The sequence below is a fragment of the Dryas octopetala genome, chromosome 4 (genome assembly GCF_963921425.1).
Source record: "Dryas octopetala chromosome 4, drDryOcto1.1, whole genome shotgun sequence".
NCBI classification, from domain to species: domain Eukaryota; kingdom Viridiplantae; phylum Streptophyta; class Magnoliopsida; order Rosales; family Rosaceae; genus Dryas; species Dryas octopetala.
The window spans coordinates 8,118,507-8,137,990 of NC_141369.1; the positions used below are offsets into that span (position 1 = coordinate 8,118,507).

Below are 19,484 nucleotides of genomic sequence, written 5' to 3' on the forward strand. Positions count from 1 at the left end.
TCAACAAAAAATCCCACTAAAACATACTTAAACGCACTATGAAAAACTTTAATCAACCCCAAAAATAATAAGATTCAAGTTGAAAAATAAGGAAAAACCTTCGGACTTGTCATTTTGATTAACAACTTAAGTGTCTATCGTTTGAATAATGTAAGCTAGGAGTTTTCAAGCGTGTGGATGGCCAAAAAAAAAAAAGAGTTTTTAAGCGTGCGGGAGTAATTCATTTCAAAAAAATTATTTACTCCATGGAATGAGACATATGGCTAGGATAAATATTATTTTATTATTTAGCTTTGTTTTAAAAGCCACACATATATACAAACAAAATATAGGCAAGAAGGAATAAGTATATTGGGTGGATCGAAATTAAGAAACTTGCATGTTTCTGTCTGCATGGCAATGTGTGTGGTGGTCTAGCTAGTAAAGAAGTAGGTGTGAAGCATATCTATGTAACAAAATATTTATACTTTGTGGTAATTAGAGTACAACTGGAAGCATGCACATCTTCTGGGCAAAAATAATTGAATTTAGTTGTTTCAGAAGAAATGGAAGTAGGAGAACAGTAGGAAGGCAGCAGTACTGAGTGGTAGCATTATGGAGTGAGTAGCTGCTGCTATGTGACCACTGTTGCTGCTCTCCTTTGTTATCGCATCAGGACATTCGAGGCCTATAATACCTTCGCGGCATTGAGAGGCAAACAGGTTAGGTGGGTATTTGCCGTAGAGGTTTATGTAGCTGAACATGGTGTCAGCACAATTAACATTCTTAACAAGATCGTCTACGACAGGGCAGGCAAATTCCTTAAGTGCATCACAACACGCCTTGGGTGGGTAATTGGGTCCTTTGCACTTGGTTGTGATTATTGTGTAGTTCTGGTTCTCGAAGTCCACAGGACAATCTGCACATAATTAATCCAACAAAATAAAATAAAAAATAAAAATAAAAACGAATGGTAGTTTATATATTATCAATGGCAAAGTACTGAAAGGAAACAAAATTCTTACCCAAATAGAGCATATAAAAGCTAGGCAACTGCCTACTTCTCTAATTGGTTTTCTAGGTATTTGGACTCTCTGTTGTCCTTATTCTTTATTGTTTCAATTTTAACCGTGTAATATAAATTCAATAATTGTAACTTTACTCACAGTGAAGGCTCAACTACAGATTATATGGGTTTAATTTGAAAGTTCAATAACATATCTACAAGGATCAATATGTATTTGAAATGCCTATGACATGGTGCCTAAGATTTAATGTCTCCGTATTTATTTGTTGCATATAGGCAAATTAATGATGGAACCCTAATGAAGAAAAGGAATCTAACACAAAAATAAATAAATTTTCATTTCATTCATAGTTGTAATTGCAGCTTTATTGTGTATATATAAGTGCTCTAAAACTAACTAGTTAGCAAGTTAATACGAAGTTAACTATCTTTTTTGGCCCACTACATGAGTAATTTCAGAATCCAAACCGTTCATATTTTAGCTTTCACTTTAAAGATTATTATTGCACAAAATCAACCAAATCATAAACTATTTGATCATCTAACTATGATCAAATAAATAGACAAACATTATGTTTCAACAAAAATATATAAATAGTTGTTATTATAATCAAATAGCTAAAAGACATCCAATTTAGAAGATTTTTTTTACAAATATGATATTTGAAGTGAGGCCTAAAATATGAACAGTTCGAATTATAAGATTACATCATGTGGTGGATCCAAAAGGTGCATGGTTATTAGCTTCATACTAACTTGTTAACCAATTAGGTTTAGAACATATTATATATATATATATATATATACACTAACCTGAACTTTACACTTTACCTACCTGAACTTTACAGTCAATCTCAATTTAGTCCACTAACTATAAAAAGTGTCAATTCGGTTCATGAACATCAAGTTGTACCAAAGCAAAAACAAATGTTAACTTCTAAAAAAAAATTAATGAAAAATTGTCATGTGCATAGCAAGTGACTACATTTTTATGAGCATTTCAGTCCGTTCATCATATTTTCATGTGACCAATTCTATTAATTTTCGGATGGAAGTTAACGTTTGTACTGCTTTAGTACAACTTGAAAAATTTGTAGATCAAATTGACACTTTTATAGTTAATAGACCAAATTGAGAATCAGTTTAAAGTTTGTAGACTATTTTTGTATTTAACCCTATATATATATATATAAATTCTCTATGCAGGATGTCCGTTCTTTAACTAAAGAACGAACGCATATGTTTAATGACTTTTTTTTTCAACATTTGATCTTAAACTTGACAGTATTTATTTATTTAGGGTATATACCATAACATGTTAAACCTTGTAAAAAATGATAAAATCTCATAGAAATACCCATGTCCGACTTCCTGCAAAGAGAATTTGTGTATATGTATATGCATATATACACATGTAAAAATATTTCAAAATTAACTAATTAGCAAGTTAATATGAAGAAAATGCGTTAATAAAATAACTAGTTAATGGTAAAAGTGATGTTTCAACCCAGATGATAGCCTCAGCCCATGCAACCAACACTAGCCCATTGATCTCAATTGACCATAAAGGCCCAGTATCTCAACAACAAACCATACGTTGTTAAAGAGACATTCACCTTCATTCTTTTACTTTTAACCTATTAATCAACTTAGATTACACATAACTTTAAAATCTAAAGTGCAACGTACTAGATAATGACAAGAAAGAATGATCAACAAACACAGTTCCAGGACATGAAATTGATCATGGGAATAAAATAGCAACAAATAATTATTTAAAAATAAGGGAAAAAAGAAATAGAAAAATTAAAATTAAAAGGCGACAGCAAGAAAACCGTATATTACTTTGTTTGGCCTGGAGAAGGGAACGTCCAAGGGATCCATGAGGCTCAAAGATATGATCTGCAATAAATAAATGTAAGTAATTATATATTCAGATAAAGAAAACAAAACCCAGATGAATGATACGTAAATTAATGAGGCATGCAAGAAAATTATAAAAAAAAAATAATAAGGTGGAAAAGGAAATTAATTAATTACTGGGAAGGAAGGTGGTGGAGGAGGCCGCCAAACCCAATAGAAGGAAGGAGAAAAAAGAAAAGAGAAGGCCACGATGAATATTGGAAGTGGACGTCATTGTAGGTAAGTTTTCTTTTGGTTTTCGTCAGAAACCAAACCGAAATGACGTTTTCGTACGTCGGTTGGATCGATCTCTCTGCCTTCGATCTGAGAGTTGGGCTTGGCGCCCCTCTTTGGATGGCTTTGGTTCTCTGCCTCTTTGTTGGGGGAGAGAGAGGAAGAGAAACAAGGGAATGGAGGAGAGTGAAATGTTGCATGAAATTAGGTTGCAAATTGCAATTGCCAAAGTGGCAAGACTCCGCAGCTCGATCAACTAATTCATTTGTTCACCTTAATTTGGTTTGTTATTAGGTGAAACAAATATGTGTAACAGGCATATATATTTTATGTGTCTACATACAAAACATGTATACATCGATAATGGATATTTTTTTTTTTTTTTTTTTTTCGTTATTAGGCATTGTAGATTTGACTTGTTTCCACAAATGGCAATGCCACCACTACATGCAGGAAACAATACGGTTCACTTGCATGTTTATCTCTATATTAATGGTCAACGGTTTTTTCTTTTCGTACGTTTTTCTCTTTTTGTTATTCTATCGAACCTATTTATTGCTGTAAAAGAATGTTATTGAACTTAAATAAAATTTGTTAAGGGTGGGACAAAACCCATTTAATTATTTTCTATATCCAAATTTACTGTATCTTTTATTGTTAAAATTTTAATCCAAATTTACTCTTTTCTAAAAGAAATTAAAGCTAAAATCGGTTTCTTTTTGAGCTTTTTTTTTTTTTATAAGGTCAAATTAGTGAATACACTGATAAATAAGGATATATGTTAAAAACTAGTGTTAATTAAGTCGGCTCACTTTCTGCATCAAGCATTCTAACACGCAGAAAAACTCTTGTCACTCTTAATTAGTTATAACTCATTGTTATTACTGTCGTCAGGGACAACCCATATTTACATAAAAAATAAAGACATTCACATAAATTTTGTTTACATGTTTCCTGTGAAATGTTAATATACAATTAAGAAAATAAGAAAGTAATGCTCACAAGTCCAAAGAAGAAAGCTTACCCCTTCTTAAAAATTAAAAAAATGTGATTGTTACAATTGGTCAGTACAAGTGTACAACCACATAAGCGTAGTTTTTATTTACGGATAATGCCAATAAGCGTTAAATTGCTCATTAATGCTCGTTGAAAATTTGACAATGTAAGTTTATAATGTGGACCTATGTAACTTTAAAAAAATTAGGAGTTGACCTTATTAACAGAAATTCATGTAGGTTAATGCAACAATGAAAAGTTAAAAGTGAACTCATGGATCATTATCTATGTTTTTTTTATACAATTTCATATTTTTTTTGGCTGGATACAATTTCATATGTTAACAAAAAAAGAAGAAGAAGGCTTTTTTACAATTTCATATGTTAACAAAATTGTTACCAATTATGAACATCAACATATAAACACTCAAATACAAAACATAAAATAAACACTCAATATACATATAATATACTTATAATATAGATAAAAAAAAAAAAAAAAAAGAACACAGCAAGCCTCCACTTTGGGTAAAAAAAAATCTAATAAAAATATAACAAATCCAACACAATACAAACATAGCACTAACATATATATATATATATACCAATACTTTGGACTCATATATATAAAAAAAAAAGAAGAAGAAAAAACAAATATACATATTGCTTAGGACAAGAAAAATGGAAGAACAAAATGTTAATAAATAATAATAATAATAATAATAAGATACCTTTGGTTCATAACTTTAGGGGGGTGTACTCAATTAAGACTTTTAAAGACTTTTGTTAAATTAAAAAGTCATGAGGTACTCAATCAAAACTTTTATATACTTTTAAAAAGTCTATGAAAATCAGGGGGTACTCAATCAAGACTTTTTAAAAGTCTATGAAAGTCATACGGTACTCAAAATGTCAATGACTTTCACAAATTTCTCAAATCCATAGACTTTGAAAGACTTTTGGCATTAAAGTATACATACCAAATCTTCTTATTTCTCTTCCATTCCTCCCCAAGACTTTGAAAGACTTTTGAGAAAAGTCTATAAAACTCTTTGAAAGTCTATCATAATTCTGAAAGTCTGTCACTTAAAAAAAATTTTAAAAAATCTGGATTGAGTACACCCTCCTTAGATAGTTAACACAACTATCTAAAATTCAAACTTACATCCCCCCAAATCTAACATCTTTTTGAGGTATATATACTAATGGTTTCATCACCTCTTACTTAGGTATATATAATAATAATAATAAGTTTGAATTTTAGATAGTTAATACAACTATCTAAAATTCAGACTAGTTCCCCCAAATTCAACCTCCTTTTGACATATATATACCAATAGTTTCATCACCTCTTACTCAAGTAGAAAAATGTGGGAGAAAAATAAGAACCACAATCATAGAGGGCTTGGTGTTGAAAAAAAAAAAAAGCAGGTCGAGGAAAAATATGGTAGGAAGAAGAAGAAGATCGAAGATTGATGATGAAGAAGGATAGAAGATGAAGAAAAATCAAAGAAAAGGAAAATCAAAGAAGAAGAAAAAAAGAAAAAAAGAAAAAAAAAAGAAGATCAAAGAAACCACAAACGCAACCAAAGCAAAATAATACGTTACTTACCTATAAGTAAGGATGAATGAAAACTCGAAAAACACTGCAAAAAATGCCATGCGAAACTTTTGAAATTGTTAACCTAAAGAACATGTGAGGATGAAAGTCATGTGGACAACGTAAATAATGTTTGTAAAGCTTCGTACGTTGATGCAAAACATAAATGACAATTAATTACCATGTCTAATAAATGATAAAACCTTGAAATAAGGCATATTAAAACACACTAATTTGGAAAACGCATAAAACTTTGAAATTTGAAAATGAAAATCAGAAATGAAAAATCTTAATATTCAACTTCATAAATTAATGGCAATTAATTACAATTTTTATGATCATACCTTGAAATAAGGCATTAAATGACAAAATTAAAATTTACTTTTTTTCAACTCAAAGGATAAAAGAGGAAAACACAAAATAAATTTTATGCATAAAATGGATAATTTTACGTGGGAAATTAAAAAATGGGTATATATCTAATTTTTTTTATAAAAAAAAAGGGGTAATATCAAATTGGGTCTCCCGAAATGGATGTATATTTAATTAACTCAAAAGTGACTAAATTAAATTTACCTTATGTGGTCAATGTTTTATGGTTTTAGGTACCAAGCAAGTAAGCTATATTTTGTTTTGATTCAAAAATAAGGTCTGAAGCAAATAATTTTTTTGCTATTGATCGATTGGCTATTCAGCGACCGATCGGCGATCTACCAATCACTCTATTGTGTTTTTTTGTTTGTGACCGTGACTGCATAAAGATCATTAAAAAGAATTAAGGCTTTATATTTTAGGTTTGAGAGCTGAATCCCTACAGCTAGCCTAGAGACTAAACACTAGGGCCTTAAATAAGAATACAACACTAAAAAAATAACTAATGAAATAAGTTATGACTATAACTCAATAAAAAAAAGTTGTGGACTGGGTAGAGCGAGCGTTGCAAACCATAGACATGGCAAGATGTAAAATTAGAGCAAGCAAAATATTGTGAAAAATAAGAAAAGGGAAAAATAAATGAAACTTACTGCTTTGAACTGCTTCATTTTAGGCATAGTTATGAGTTCAGCAATACAGTATAAAATATAATCCACAAATTCATTTCGATCAAGTGACTACTGTTGGGTGCCTTGAGAACAGATTTTCCAATTTCACTTGGTTAATTATACCAAGTATTCCAAAATGCGTAGCTGACCATCCTGAATTACGTAACAGATTTATCCAATTTTCCATTAGGTAAGCAGTTCAGAGACATGCATTGAATAAAATATTTTTTGAAGAAAAAAAATTCCAGCTGTTAGCAAGTGTATACAGAGAGCCCAGTTAGCAAATAGAGGAAACTGATGCAGCTTAGAAGTCGAAATCAGAGACCACATGCGCTTAGTACTCAGTCTATTGCTGATACCATGTTTCATTTGCCATCAGATCTAAACCGGTATATGGACACCTTAAAAAGAGAAAACAAGAAGATGTAAAAGTTCAAAAGATGGTTACTTGGGAAACAATCAATTGCGAAAATTATGCAAGGGGTAAAGGGAACAAGCAAAAAACCACAAAATAATTGGTTTCTGGTCTGATATGATTCTAATCCTAATGAACCGAAATTGTATAGTGTCTGCACCCATGTGATATATGCAACCATGCCACTATCCAGTAAATCAGTTAATCAAGGAAGCACATTCAACAAACAATATAAATTAGCAGAATATAAATCCTGTGCATTTCAGATATAAGGTCTCAAAGAAGAATTCAGTGAAAATACCTCAGAATATTGAAAATAATTCCTCCTGGCACCAGGCCAACCATTTGACTTTTATTAACAGATGTCGCTGGTGTGTCTTACTTTACGATGAATGGACCTACCCATCCGAAGACGTCGAGTTGTCAGTGCTTCTAACAATACAACTAAAGTATCCTCTACAGCTTCAGCCTGTTTATCAAATCCATATGAGCTAAACTCTGGAAGAAGTTCAAGCTCAGAGAGAAGGCCAATCGCTGCTGCTGCTGTACAGGTACGATCCCATGATGGTTGGGGCCTGCCCTTAATACAACACAATCAGTTACAAATTGGATTCAACATGACAGGTGATTTGGGAAATGTGGGAGAGCAAAATAAAGAGCTCAATAGAAAAAAGAACAAAACCCTCTTATAAAAAATAAAAAAAATTATGTTTTAAGTTCTTACCGAAGTTTATGCATTGCAGAAGCACCAGTGGCCAAGGAAATACAAGGAAAGTCCCGCTCTCCCCAAACTGACTTTGCTTGATCCTGCACATAAAAGTCATGTGAAATAACTCCAAAGAGGAACTTATAGATCCTTTTAGAAGTGTTCAATTAAAAGGATTTGTCAGATAGATAATCCTTACTTCTTCTGATAGCTTCATACAAGTAAAGCAAATGTTTCAGTAAATATTTCGGTTCAACAGTCCAGGCCGTTAGACTGGTCATCAATGGATTGGGCCAGTTCAGCCCACGACTAAAATATAAATGGCCCACATCCCTACCCGCAGACCATGAGCCAATTGGCCTTTAGTAGGAAGGGCTGCAGGTCATGGCCTCCACTCCATGAGCGGGTCCATAGGCCACCCATAAATTTTAATAAAAAATACATAATATAAATAAATAAAGAATACATTGAAATGAAGTATTGAACTTTCTTTATTGAATCAAAATGTCAATTAATTACAGCGAAAGTAAATAAAGAATGAGAACTAGAGATTTTGTATCACTACAATTAGCACAATATCAATACAGAAATGCCTGAAAATATTGCTTACCTTTAGACGACTGAATATCGCAACAGAATTGCTCCATGTTCCATCAATCAAAATGAAATTCAGAGTTCTATCTTCATTTGTCTGTGCAGCAGAATCAAATTGAAATTTACCACCTAGTTGAACTTGAAGAATAGAGGAGATTTCTTATTAAGAAACCTGAAGCCTAAAAATTACCCTTGCCAGTGTCATGATCTATCAACACGGTTACTAAGACAACCAACACCTAAATTGAACCAAGTGTGTGTTCCAGAGTGTTTTAGGCAATGTCAAAAAAGCTTTCAAATAACCAAAAATGCTTTTTATATTGTTTGTCTGGAAACATATGTGTTTTTGGGGGGTTAGAGAAGCACTTGATAGGTGCTTCTTGAGGAAATGTTGTCAGATGAATATGTAGGAAGCACTTGGGTTTTAATGTTGTGCGTGCTTTAACAAAAACACTGCATTTGACAAAAAAAAAATTGGTGCTTAGCAAAAGCCCTATACAAAAGCATTGCCCTAAAACAATAATAATACCTTAGTATCAGCACCTTCCAGATTTGCTGAAGATTCTTGACCAAAGACATCCTGAACTGATTGTAGCACTGCATTGTTGTTAGGATAGAGGCACCAAACATTGTTTTTTCCTGAATTTAATGTAAATCCCAAAAATATGTTAATGATTCAACAGGTTTAACATCCATAAAAATTAAACTAGAGAGCACTTAAGAAATTGCCACTCTGCCAGTTCTAACTGCTCAAAATAACAGTGACAATTTAACTTCATCAATTTAGATGGGTAGCAATGTCAGTAATTAAGTTTCAACTTGCAGTTGCAAGAGCCAGTGGCTACAAACATTAATAAAAAAGAAAATCCATTTTAGCAGAGTCAAAAGACACTATGGAATCAAAGTATCCTTTTTTAGGATAAGGAAAGAGTACTATGTTTCCCTAAAAAGAGTTGAATAATTCAAAGTATCAATACACTAATCACATTAAGCTGTCTGAGATGAAGGCACAATCAGTTTTTGAACTTATTTGAAGGAGCAAGAAAAATCAACTAGACCTGCAAGCTTAAATGAATCCCACATAATTTCTTCATGCTCAGCAATGCCAAAGAGGCACAAGGTTGCAGCCTCAATACCAAATACTTGCCATAACAATTTTCCAGTGTTGTTCTGGCGTAAGAAATCCTGTAAGAATGATGACTGATCATTTAAATATATATTTTTTTAAAAATGTTATACGGACCAATCAGATTCATAAAATGAGAGAGTGACAAACCTTTGGATGCATATATAACCAGAACCGCATTCCACGCCACAGAGTGCACTGTGTCACTCTTGAGCACATACAATCTTCCAAGGGAAGCCAGCACTGCAAAGTGATAATAAGTCTAATACGAGATAATGAACAAGGTATGAAGATATGCAACTATTTAAAGGCATATTCGCCTCTTCTAGGATGCATCAAATAATATCAATATCACCTCACTGGAAGAATATGAAACCCGATATAATGTACATATGTGTCTATACAAAATAAATCAAATACCTTTTGACAAAGGTATCCCCTACTTCCAAGCAAGCGACATGCTATTTGTCGAGCTGCAAAGAACTGGAGCTTTTGTTCAGAATCACCTAAAGCCTGATATGTTTTTCGGTGTTTTTTATCCTCTTGCAATTTAAAATTCCCCTGAAAAGTAAGACATCCACAACTTACTTCAGAACCAATTCATCAACCACTCCCTGAGCACAATCAGAAAAGAAGAATGCAGGAAACCTACATCTGAACTAAGCCTTTAATACAGTACAATTCTAGAAAGTATAAGCACTTGATCCCTCATTCAATTAAGCTCTCAGTACTTATAACAATGGTTTCAAAAAGATAGCAATAAACCTCCATTGGGAGATACACCACCAGGCTCTTGTTTTTACACAACCCAACTCAAATTCTAGGTCAATAAATACAAGCTTCATTTCTTTACAGATAAATGTAAGAAACAGAAATAAATAATACAAAAGATCAAAAACTTCACCAGGCTCTTGTTTAGACTCTTAGGACTTTCCACCAGTTGGAAACCAAGAAAGCAAAAACCTTTGCCATTATAAATGACTTTACAAGCAGTATCATAACTGCTAAAGGAAAAATAGATAAATGAACATACAAAATAGAAAAGAGGGGTGTGTGTAGGGTAATGTTCTTTCATCATATATCTAACATGTTTTTATGTTATATTGCCAGATTCTCAATCTGGATCATTCAAACAAGCATCTGTCTGATCAGTGACACTATCTAACAAGATATGTAAAATATAACATAAATCTCAACGGTTTGTTGCCCTCTATTCCTCGGTTTTCTCAAGCACCAAAAAAAACTAAGAGCGGTTATTTCCTCCAATATCCATCTCAACTTCTCAGTTGCTTCATTTGATAGAAAACGAGACATTTACTATAAACATTAAATTCCATAAACCATGTTGTTAAACTCAAAAGGAACCCGTGGGTTTTGGCTCAAGTGGCATTGAGTGGGTGGGCAAAGGGGGAGATAGCACTGGATTAATTTAATTTAAATATAAAAAAAAATGTTAAAAAGAAAAGAAAAACAGCATAAACCATATACACAATATCTAATCCTCATTTTCTTTTGATTTTTGCTTGGCTTTCTTTCACACCAAGATAAACAATATACAGAATATCTAAAACTCCAAAGGTTCACAGCAAACAAAAAGAAATAATAATCTATTCGAATGTTGTACCTGAAGTTTACCACCACTGCCACCAAAGCTCATCTGGGCATCAATATCTTTCTCTAAAGCCTTCAAATCCTCAACAATTTTGGTAACCATGGCAGGCACAGGGGACATGGTGCCCCAGCCCTGCCATTCCTGCAATGTGATAGAGCTTTCATCAGCATCACCGTCGCGTATACGAGCTCCTCTTGAAGGAGAGCCAGAAGTTGAAGTTGAATACGAAAAGGGGTTGTGGAGGCTTTTGGGCTTGGAGTCCATTTGCGTTTTACTTAAAAATGCGAGAGAGGGAGAGCATTTGAATGTGATGGCCCTAAAGGGCGAGGAGGCCATGGTGGACTTGCTGCTTCTGTTTGTGCAATGTCACTCTACCATTAACATTCCGAGTATTTCATTTATTTATTTATTATGTATTTATTTGGTCATATACTCATATGGACCTGGACTTGATAAGCTAGGTTGGGACTTGGGAGGCATTTATAATTTTATATAGTATTGGGCTTGCTAACCGGGGGATTTGCAAATGGCAAACTACCCGAAAGTTTAAGAACTCCTAGTCCTAACAATTTTTTCATGTTTTTGTTTTTCATTGTTGGTACTCGTACTTTTTTTCCATAACATAGATACAAATAAAGAAAATTTACAACTGAAAAAAAAAAAAAAAAAAAAAAAAAACATGTGATCTGCACCTCCTCTCCACCTAGCCAGACCCACCTCCGGCGGCAGCCCTACCCCCCACCGCTGCCCACGTCTGCCATCTCTTTTCATCTCTCATTTATTCTTCTATTTCTTTTTCTCTCTCTATCCATTTCTCAAAATATATACTTTATAATCCTTCTATAGTTTCCAATTCTCGCTTCAATAAACGGATCAAGACTCCCCCAAAACATCCATGACAGAAAGCTCACGAGCCTTAACAACCCTTACATAGAGAAAATACATTTGTTCAACTAGATCATAGGTGCTTGCAATCTTGTCTCCATTAATAATATGGTCACCAACAACTCTTCCACCTCCAAAGTAGTTGCATCGGCCGAGGTGAGTTGTGCTTTATGAAACTTTTTTTTTTTTAATTATATATTTTTTGAAGTTGGTTAATAATAATTTATAATTAATATTTTTGTGAAATGGTTGTAATAATTGGTTAATATCAAATGTGTTTTCATTATTTTTGTTTTATATAATTGTTTTTCAATTACGCTAGTAGACTTTTTGTCATTTTCATTTTACAATACAGTTTTTAAAAAATTGTTTTATAAAACGTTACCAAACAAGCCCTTAGTTTTTGAGAAATTGATCAAAATAACTTAAGTCGGAATAAAAAAAAAAGTTATTTAATTAAATTACCCAAACATAATCATCATCTACATGGTATGTCTGACCCAAAAATCAAAAAAAAAATCTACTGGTTATTATATATGGAATATAAAACAGTGTTCTCGTCTATATAGAATTATAAGTCCAAACCTTTCTGGTTCAACTGTTGTTAATAGAGAGAGCTACTTTTCAAGCTCCCACTCCCTCTTCCAACACTTTCCTTTCAGACCTTTATTCCCTCATCTAACTTTCATCTCTACCAATTTTCTCTATAATTCTATATATAAAAATAATAATAATAATCTCGATCCCAATTCCCAAATCTCGATCCCTCTCTCTCTCTCTCTCTCACACACACGCATTGATCAATTCACATTTCGTTCTTCAATGGCGTCGATAGCTCAATCCATCGCTCTCCATTCTTCGCCTCCTTCTCCGTCGTCTCTCCGACCGGCGGTGACGCCACGCCCGGCGCTGTCCCTCTCCGTCCGTCGGAGTGCGCTTGCTTTGCCGGAATTCAGCGGCTTGAGAGTCCACTTGCCTCCCAACCCATCGCTTTCTTCCTTGAATACTCCAAAGCCCAGGCGTCTTCTTCCATCAGCTGTCCGCATTGTCTCTCAGGCGCAGGACACCACTCTCGATGGTACGTATTTTCTTCCTCTTCTTATTTAAATTCTCTTAAATCGTCGATTCTCTTACTCGTTGTTGTTTGCCTTTAAGTCAATTTTAATCTTAATTTTGATCGAGTCATTATCATTGTTATTTTCGTTAAGTAGAATTATGCTTTGTTAGTGTTCCCATTTGGTGCTGAGGAAGTCGCAGAACAGAAATAAGGAAAAAAGTTTTGTTTGGTTGAATTTCAATTCTTTTCCCAAATGTCTATGAGGATTGAGAGAGCTTTTAGGGGTTGAAATTAACTTTAAGGTCTGTCATTTTCTTGGGTATGTAAGCTTTCTTGTTTGGCTTCATCCTTGCTCCATTCCTAAGCGTTTGGTACATGGGATATTGTGTGTTATTATTTCTAAGAACCAACAGTTCAATTAAGTAGCCCCAACAACAAAGTATGGGATTCTTTTCTTGTGTTATAGGTGATTAGAGATACCCATGGTTCCGATCAATCATTCAATCAAGTTAGTTGATGCATGTGATTTTTTCATTGCATGAAAAAATGGGAAAATGGGATTAGGGATTTGATGGGTGGGGATGGACAAAATAGCACAGGAATAGGAACTCTGGCTTGTTTTTCATTCATAAGTTCGAACCATTTTCAGTGATATCTCCCTTCTTTCTAACTATAAAGTGGAGCAAGCCTTAATCAAATTAAAAAAAAAAAAAAAAAAAAGATGAGTAAGTATTATCAGAACTCAAATTGTGATTGAAGGATTTCCATGCTTAATTTTCCAAAGAAATTAAGAAAAGAAAGAAGAGTTTTTTATTTATCTTGCTTTTGGTATGATAATATTCTCTTATTATCTATGATATTACTATTCAAATTTTATATTTCTTAATTCTTGAGGGGTGATGTATTGTAAGCTATCTTCATCAATTTAACGAAAAAATTTAGCAATTGTGCAATACCCCCTGAATTATGGATCGAGTAACCCACGTGGACAAAAAAGTCCCTAAACAGTAACCCATGTGGTGGAAATTAACAGGCTTGGCGGTAGGCCCCACATTGCAACTTTTAAAATTTAGGGGGCATGAAAAACCATATTATTTGATGAGGGGACAAAATAGAACTCGGTCCTTATTTTAGTTGGGCATTGCTAAATTTTTCCCCAATTCAAATTATCTTGGAAGGCCAAATTAGGAACAAAATAGCACCAATTTTAAATTGTTACTTAAAATCTGCGCTTCTGAAAGCTGATGAATTATCCAACTCTGCTATGTTTGTTGCACCAAACCTCCAACTTGTATGCTCAAGCCAATGCAAGATTGCTGAAGATATAGTATTTGACTTTTGTTAAGAGTGAATAATTTTATTAACAGAACCAATAGGCAACAAGTTGATTTAGTATCTTACTTCGTTTTTTTATTGTCCCAGTCATTTTTTGTTTTTACTTATTATTAACCACACCTTTTTTTTTTTTGTTGCCAAAAAAGAAATATTCTAGAGACAGGTGTTCTACCCATTCACCTTTGCCTTTAGTTGAGGATCATAAGTCTTATCTCTTTGTAGAAAGATAAAGATGCAGAATATAGATAGGAAAAGGTACATCGCTGTACATATATATTATGTGCTATGCAACAACCATGCATTCCATGAACCAGAAAATATTTATTTTTCATCCTCTGAGCTTTGTTTGAGTTGCGTGTCTCTTTCTAAAGTTGTGATGGAAAAAGCAATAATTTTGGTATCATACTTCCTAATAGGTTGGGGAAGGGACAACTTGGGCTTGTGGAATCCCCAAAGACCAATCCATGTCCAACATTCAGGGTTGGGCAGGCTGGCTACAGGCAAACCCAACTTACCTTGCCTTGGGTTTGTATAAAATGAGAGTTGAGAAGGTTGGAATTGTCAAGTTGGGCTGGAATTGTCACTTTTCTAGAAAATGTAGTGTTCTAATGCTGACAAAGTCATCATAAAACAAAAAGCATTCCTATGTAATGACCCATCTTCCCCAACTCCTGGGTAAAAAAAGAAAAAAGAAAATTTCCTATAATAAATAATGGGTGTGGTTGTAGAAAAGCACTGTGGAGCTTTTGTGCCCACTTCACGAATAATGGGTGTGGTTGTAGAAAAGAACTCTGCTAAGATGACCATGTTATAATGAAGATGGCATTTGATATCATGTGTATGAGACTAATCTCGTGGGATTTCCAAGATAGTCTGTAAATAGGGATGGTCATTCTTGCAGATGTTGAATTAGGAATGTGCAAACCATTAGAACTCGGGGAATCTTTATGTTTGAGAGTTTGAAGTATTTTATTGTACTTTCAACAAATTACAAGACAAGGTGAACATAATATACACCATTAAGCAACCATCATAAACAATGCAAGCCCCACCTAAACTGACAAACCAAGAGCAGAACAAAGTACATTGGCAAAAACAATACAAGCCACACATACAAAAGACCATCCCAGAACTTAACTAACTGCGTAAATGCATAGTAGTTCGTATAAACCCGCATTCTTATAAACAAATGACTATGATTCCATTCTACAATTATCTTTGCTTATTGTGGATCCTTTTGAAGGAAGCTTTACTAGTACTATAGTTGTTAAATTTTTTAGGTTAGCTTCTGTATATCTCATCTGATATGGCCTTAAAATTGACTTCCTCGTTTCATCAAGCAACTAGCTTACTACTTGTATGGTGCATGAGATTCATGATATTGAAAAAAAAAAAAAAGAAGCTAGCATAAGTTATGCTAAATTCATTATTGAAAATTAAAGGATTTATCATTTATATGCTTGAAAAAAATGAAAATCTAATTGAATCAGAGTAATTTTTTATATATATATTGTGTGTGTGTGATAGATGTGTTACATTGCTTTGGCAGTTTTAGTGCAATATTGGATGCAACCAGTTGCTCAATCTATAACCCTCCCAGTTGGATTTTTCAGATGAAACGTCCTTATAATTTGCATTATCTCTGTCTCACCAAATTGGAAGCTTACTTTGTCAAACGTAAGTTCTCTTTTGAAATCAATGACATCCAATCAATTCTAAAACTGCAATCTGATCACAAATCATCTCCCACCATGCCTAAACACAAAAATTAGCAGGTCAGCTGGTATTTGTGGTAAAAATCATACTTGCCTAGTTTGAAGGAACGTGTCAAAGGAAATAAGAGGGATGTCGTTGAAATGAAATGATGTTGTGACTATCATACCTATATGAGTTTGTAGTCATTTGATTGCATATTCAGTATTGTGATGACCTGTTCTCTGTTTCCTCATTTTTTAACATCTCACATCTATTATGTCACAGTACCTTTAAAATGTGGGAATTGAATTTGCACCTTCAAAATTATCAGCATCACCTTATCCATGGCAGAAAGTCAAATTACTCAAATAAACTGTTACATGTCTTTATTTTTCCCATAATGACTTCCAATTAAATATATCAATGTGCTGTTTGTCACAGATGATTTGTTCAAAATTTCAAATGCTGCTGTAAACTAAGAAAATTAAATGAAAGAAAGGCCTCATATTTATTCTTTTCTGCTTGCAAATGACATTTCGTTCTTATTTAATATAGTCAACTATAATGGACCAGAATTTCATCAGATCTATATGCATAAACTTACTACTGAGTGAAAGATTTGGAATCTATTTATGTTTTTGGTGCTGTTGGCTCACGTATAGACTTCTTGTCAATGCAATAGATGAGCACATTTAACCTCTCCATATGGTGTTGATTAGAAGTCTCATTCATGTGCCATCAAAACAGTGGACCATAGCTATTAGCTACCATTCACCATCTTTGATAGCCTGTTGTTAGCAAGAAAGCAAGATATTTCCATGTTAAAAGTCTTAAAATAGTCCTCTATATTGCATCTGTTCTGCATGATACTTACTTGAGTCTACCTGGGTGTATACTCTTTTTAATTAAATTATCAATAGTTGGGTCATATATAAGAGTACTAGTTATTTGGCTCAAATTATGCTCCAGTTTTTTTTGCATAAGACCAAGCTGATACAGAAACTGATTGAGTAAAAATTGTACATATTCTGAAACATAATCTAATGAACATTATAGTACTTCGTGTTGATTGTCGAATTGTTTTCCATGTAACAGGTTCATAAATATACCAGAGCATACCATCTATTTGCATTAAGATCACATTTTAGTAGTGATTCTTTTTTTTTTAAATGCTGAAAGTGTTTACCCCTTTTCTTTCTAACTACAGTTCCCACAGTTACCGATACAACTTGGCAATCACTGGTCCTCAAAGCTGATGGCCCTGTACTAGTCGAGTTTTGGGCTCCTTGGTGCGGGCCTTGCCGCATGATCCATCCAGTAGTAAGTGAACTAGCAAAGGAGTATGCCGGGAAGCTTAAATGCTTTAAGTTAAGCACGGATGATAGTCCTTCAATTGCGACCCAATATGGAATCCGGAGCGTCCCAACCATCATGTTTTTCAACAATGGTGAGAAAAAGGACGCAATAATTGGTGCTGTGCCTAAAACAACTTTGGCTGCTAGCATTGAGAAATTCATGTAAAGGTGGGTGTGGAGAGCCTTAGCAAGATTTCTGTTTTTTAGTATTTCTTTCCATGTTCTATTTGTTGTGAGGTTATCATTCATTAGCCTGTTAAATTTGGAATATCATATCTTTTGTTGATTATTTATGTTGGTCTTCTATACAAGACAAGACACATCTCAACTTCAATAATATAGCTAGCCTTGCTGAAAATTTCTCACCTCAGAAAAGTAGAAGATTTTAGAGGGTCAACTTGTGCAACTTTGAAATCGAGTTCTACATAAGACCCTCGATGACCTGGGTCCTGTCTCCTTCAGCTTTACCAGGAATTTTCCTTTTTTTCTCACTTTCTATTTATCTAGAACTTTTGAATTTGACTAGTCCTTCATGTGGATTTGATATTATTGGCTTAGCTGAAAATTATATTGTTAATTTCTTTTCAACTGTTATCACTCATAAGGATTAATCTAGAGCTGCAGCCTGTTTGCATCTAGAAGCTCAAAATGAAGATTTTGTGACTTTTCTTCTAAATTCATTTTCTTTCTGATCATGATGTTGATGTCTTCCATCCAAAAACTGTGACTGTTTCTCTTATCAATATGACCTTTATCAAACTGAGGACTTGATTCCTATTGGCAGCTGAATAAGACATAGAAATGGAAAAGGAGGGTTGAAGTTACAAGGATTTGTTTGAAATATAAAAAACAGGAGAAGAAATCTGTATTAATATAGAAACAACAACAGTTTATTGTTCTCTCAATTCTTTAACTTTCTAAGCCAAAAGCCTATTTAGAGTAGTTTATTCTCTGTTTCTCAAAAATGTCTCTCATTAAAACTTGAGAGGTAGAAAGATGTGAAGATTATGGTCTTTCAATCAGGAAAAAAAGAAAAAAAAAACTTTCAAGAGATGATAAATCACTCCATTCCATTTCACTCATCTCACAAAACTAGTCATTGTAGTATTGTACCAAGTTAATAAAAAGTTTAGCACTTATCATAAAAAGGATGGAATATACTCATTATTACAAAAGAAAAGAAGCCGTTCTTCGTAAACATCTCTAGAAGAAAAAACATGATTTTGTGATTTAATTTAAAACTATAAATGCTAGTTTCATTTGGGGAACTAAATTTAGATGCTCCACAAATCTTGAGTAGTGATTCAATTTGTTTTTAAGAAAAAATATATGAAGATGTATGTATTATTAGTTTGTTTGCATGAGTAATACTACATATATGACATTTAGTGGCCTCATATTTCACCCATGTGTATTCTCGATCTGTGGGTTTTACATCAGTACGAGGTGACTATTGATTAGTAATGTGACTAGTAAATATATAGTACAAATATGATTATGATGAATGCTAAAGATAATCATCCCTACATGATTGTCAGTTGTTAAGCTGTTATGTGTTACGGTGAGTTTTACAAATCTTAACGTCTGATAATCGTTAAATCATGTGCATAGATGATTGTCGAAAATAAAGTTTTAATTTTATAATATTTGCGTCCAATATTATCATAATCAAAATGAGCCATACATACCTGTTACATTAAAATTTTACTCCACTATTTGATATTGTGGAAACTCTGCTGTGGATTTTATGATTTCTATCAGTAAATTACTATCATGATTCATAAGGCACAAGCTCCTCCTTCCTTGTGCTGAAAAGAAGAGTGGCTTGCCCTTGAGGAGTCGAGTCTGCCCTACTTGGCATCCACAATAATAGCAGGCAATTAATTAATAAGAAAAGTGGTTTTGTGATTGATATATTGTTTTA

At 33.4% G+C, this 19,484-nt stretch overlaps 3 protein-coding genes across 3 annotated transcripts; 1 reads left to right on the forward strand and 2 right to left on the reverse strand.

Annotated features, from left to right (window-relative positions):
- Window positions 1-536: 536 nt before the first annotated feature.
- LLG3 (LORELEI-LIKE-GPI ANCHORED PROTEIN 3) lies at window positions 537-3,143 on the reverse strand. Its single transcript, XM_086240526.1, has 3 exons — window positions 3,047-3,143; window positions 2,852-2,908; window positions 537-898 (listed from the first exon to the last, which is right to left on the reverse strand). The coding sequence occupies exons 1-3, from the start codon at window positions 3,141-3,143 to the stop codon at window positions 537-539; spliced, it is 516 nt and encodes a 171-aa protein (XP_086096652.1).
- A 3,605-nt stretch (window positions 3,144-6,748) lies between these two features.
- LOC147286484 (DTW domain-containing protein) lies at window positions 6,749-11,609 on the reverse strand. The gene is made up of 9 exons (XM_086240525.1): window positions 11,246-11,609; window positions 10,042-10,182; window positions 9,772-9,864; window positions 9,554-9,680; window positions 9,025-9,134; window positions 8,512-8,592; window positions 7,920-8,002; window positions 7,497-7,770; window positions 6,749-7,181 (listed from the first exon to the last, which is right to left on the reverse strand). Exons 1-8 carry the CDS (start codon window positions 11,567-11,569, stop codon window positions 7,551-7,553), a joined length of 1,179 nt encoding a protein of 392 aa, XP_086096651.1. The 5' UTR covers window positions 11,570-11,609; the 3' UTR covers window positions 6,749-7,181; window positions 7,497-7,550.
- A 1,097-nt stretch (window positions 11,610-12,706) lies between these two features.
- LOC147286485 (uncharacterized) lies at window positions 12,707-18,213 on the forward strand. Its single transcript, XM_086239847.1, has 2 exons — window positions 12,707-13,196; window positions 17,413-18,213. Exons 1-2 carry the CDS (start codon window positions 12,941-12,943, stop codon window positions 17,724-17,726), a joined length of 570 nt encoding a protein of 189 aa, XP_086095973.1. The 5' UTR covers window positions 12,707-12,940; the 3' UTR covers window positions 17,727-18,213.
- The last annotated feature ends 1,271 nt before the right edge of the window (window positions 18,214-19,484 follow it).

Bases quoted from the DNA above. Each gene is read 5' to 3' on its own strand.
- LLG3 (XM_086240526.1), bottom strand. From the start codon at position 3,143: ATGACGTCCACTTCCAATATTCATCGTGGCCTTCTCTTTTCTTTTTTC. The intron at 2,909-3,046 runs GTAATTAATTAA...TATTTATTGCAG, and splicing joins CTCCACCACCTTCCTTCCCA to ATCATATCTTTGAGCCTCAT. The intron at 899-2,851 runs GTAATATACGGT...AATTATGTGCAG, and splicing joins CCTTCTCCAGGCCAAACAAA to ATTGTCCTGTGGACTTCGAG.
- LOC147286485 (XM_086239847.1), top strand. From the start codon at position 12,941: ATGGCGTCGATAGCTCAATCCATCGCTCTCCATTCTTCGCCTCCTTCT. The intron at 13,197-17,412 runs GTACGTATTTTC...TTCTAACTACAG, and splicing joins GCAGGACACCACTCTCGATG to TTCCCACAGTTACCGATACA.
- LOC147286484 (XM_086240525.1), bottom strand. From the start codon at position 11,569: ATGGCCTCCTCGCCCTTTAGGGCCATCACATTCAAATGCTCTCCCTCT. The intron at 9,865-10,041 runs GTATTTGATTTA...ATCACTTTGCAG, and splicing joins GGGGATACCTTTGTCAAAAG to TGCTGGCTTCCCTTGGAAGA. The intron at 8,003-8,511 runs GTAAGCAATATT...TTTTATGTGCAG, and splicing joins CGATATTCAGTCGTCTAAAG to GATCAAGCAAAGTCAGTTTG.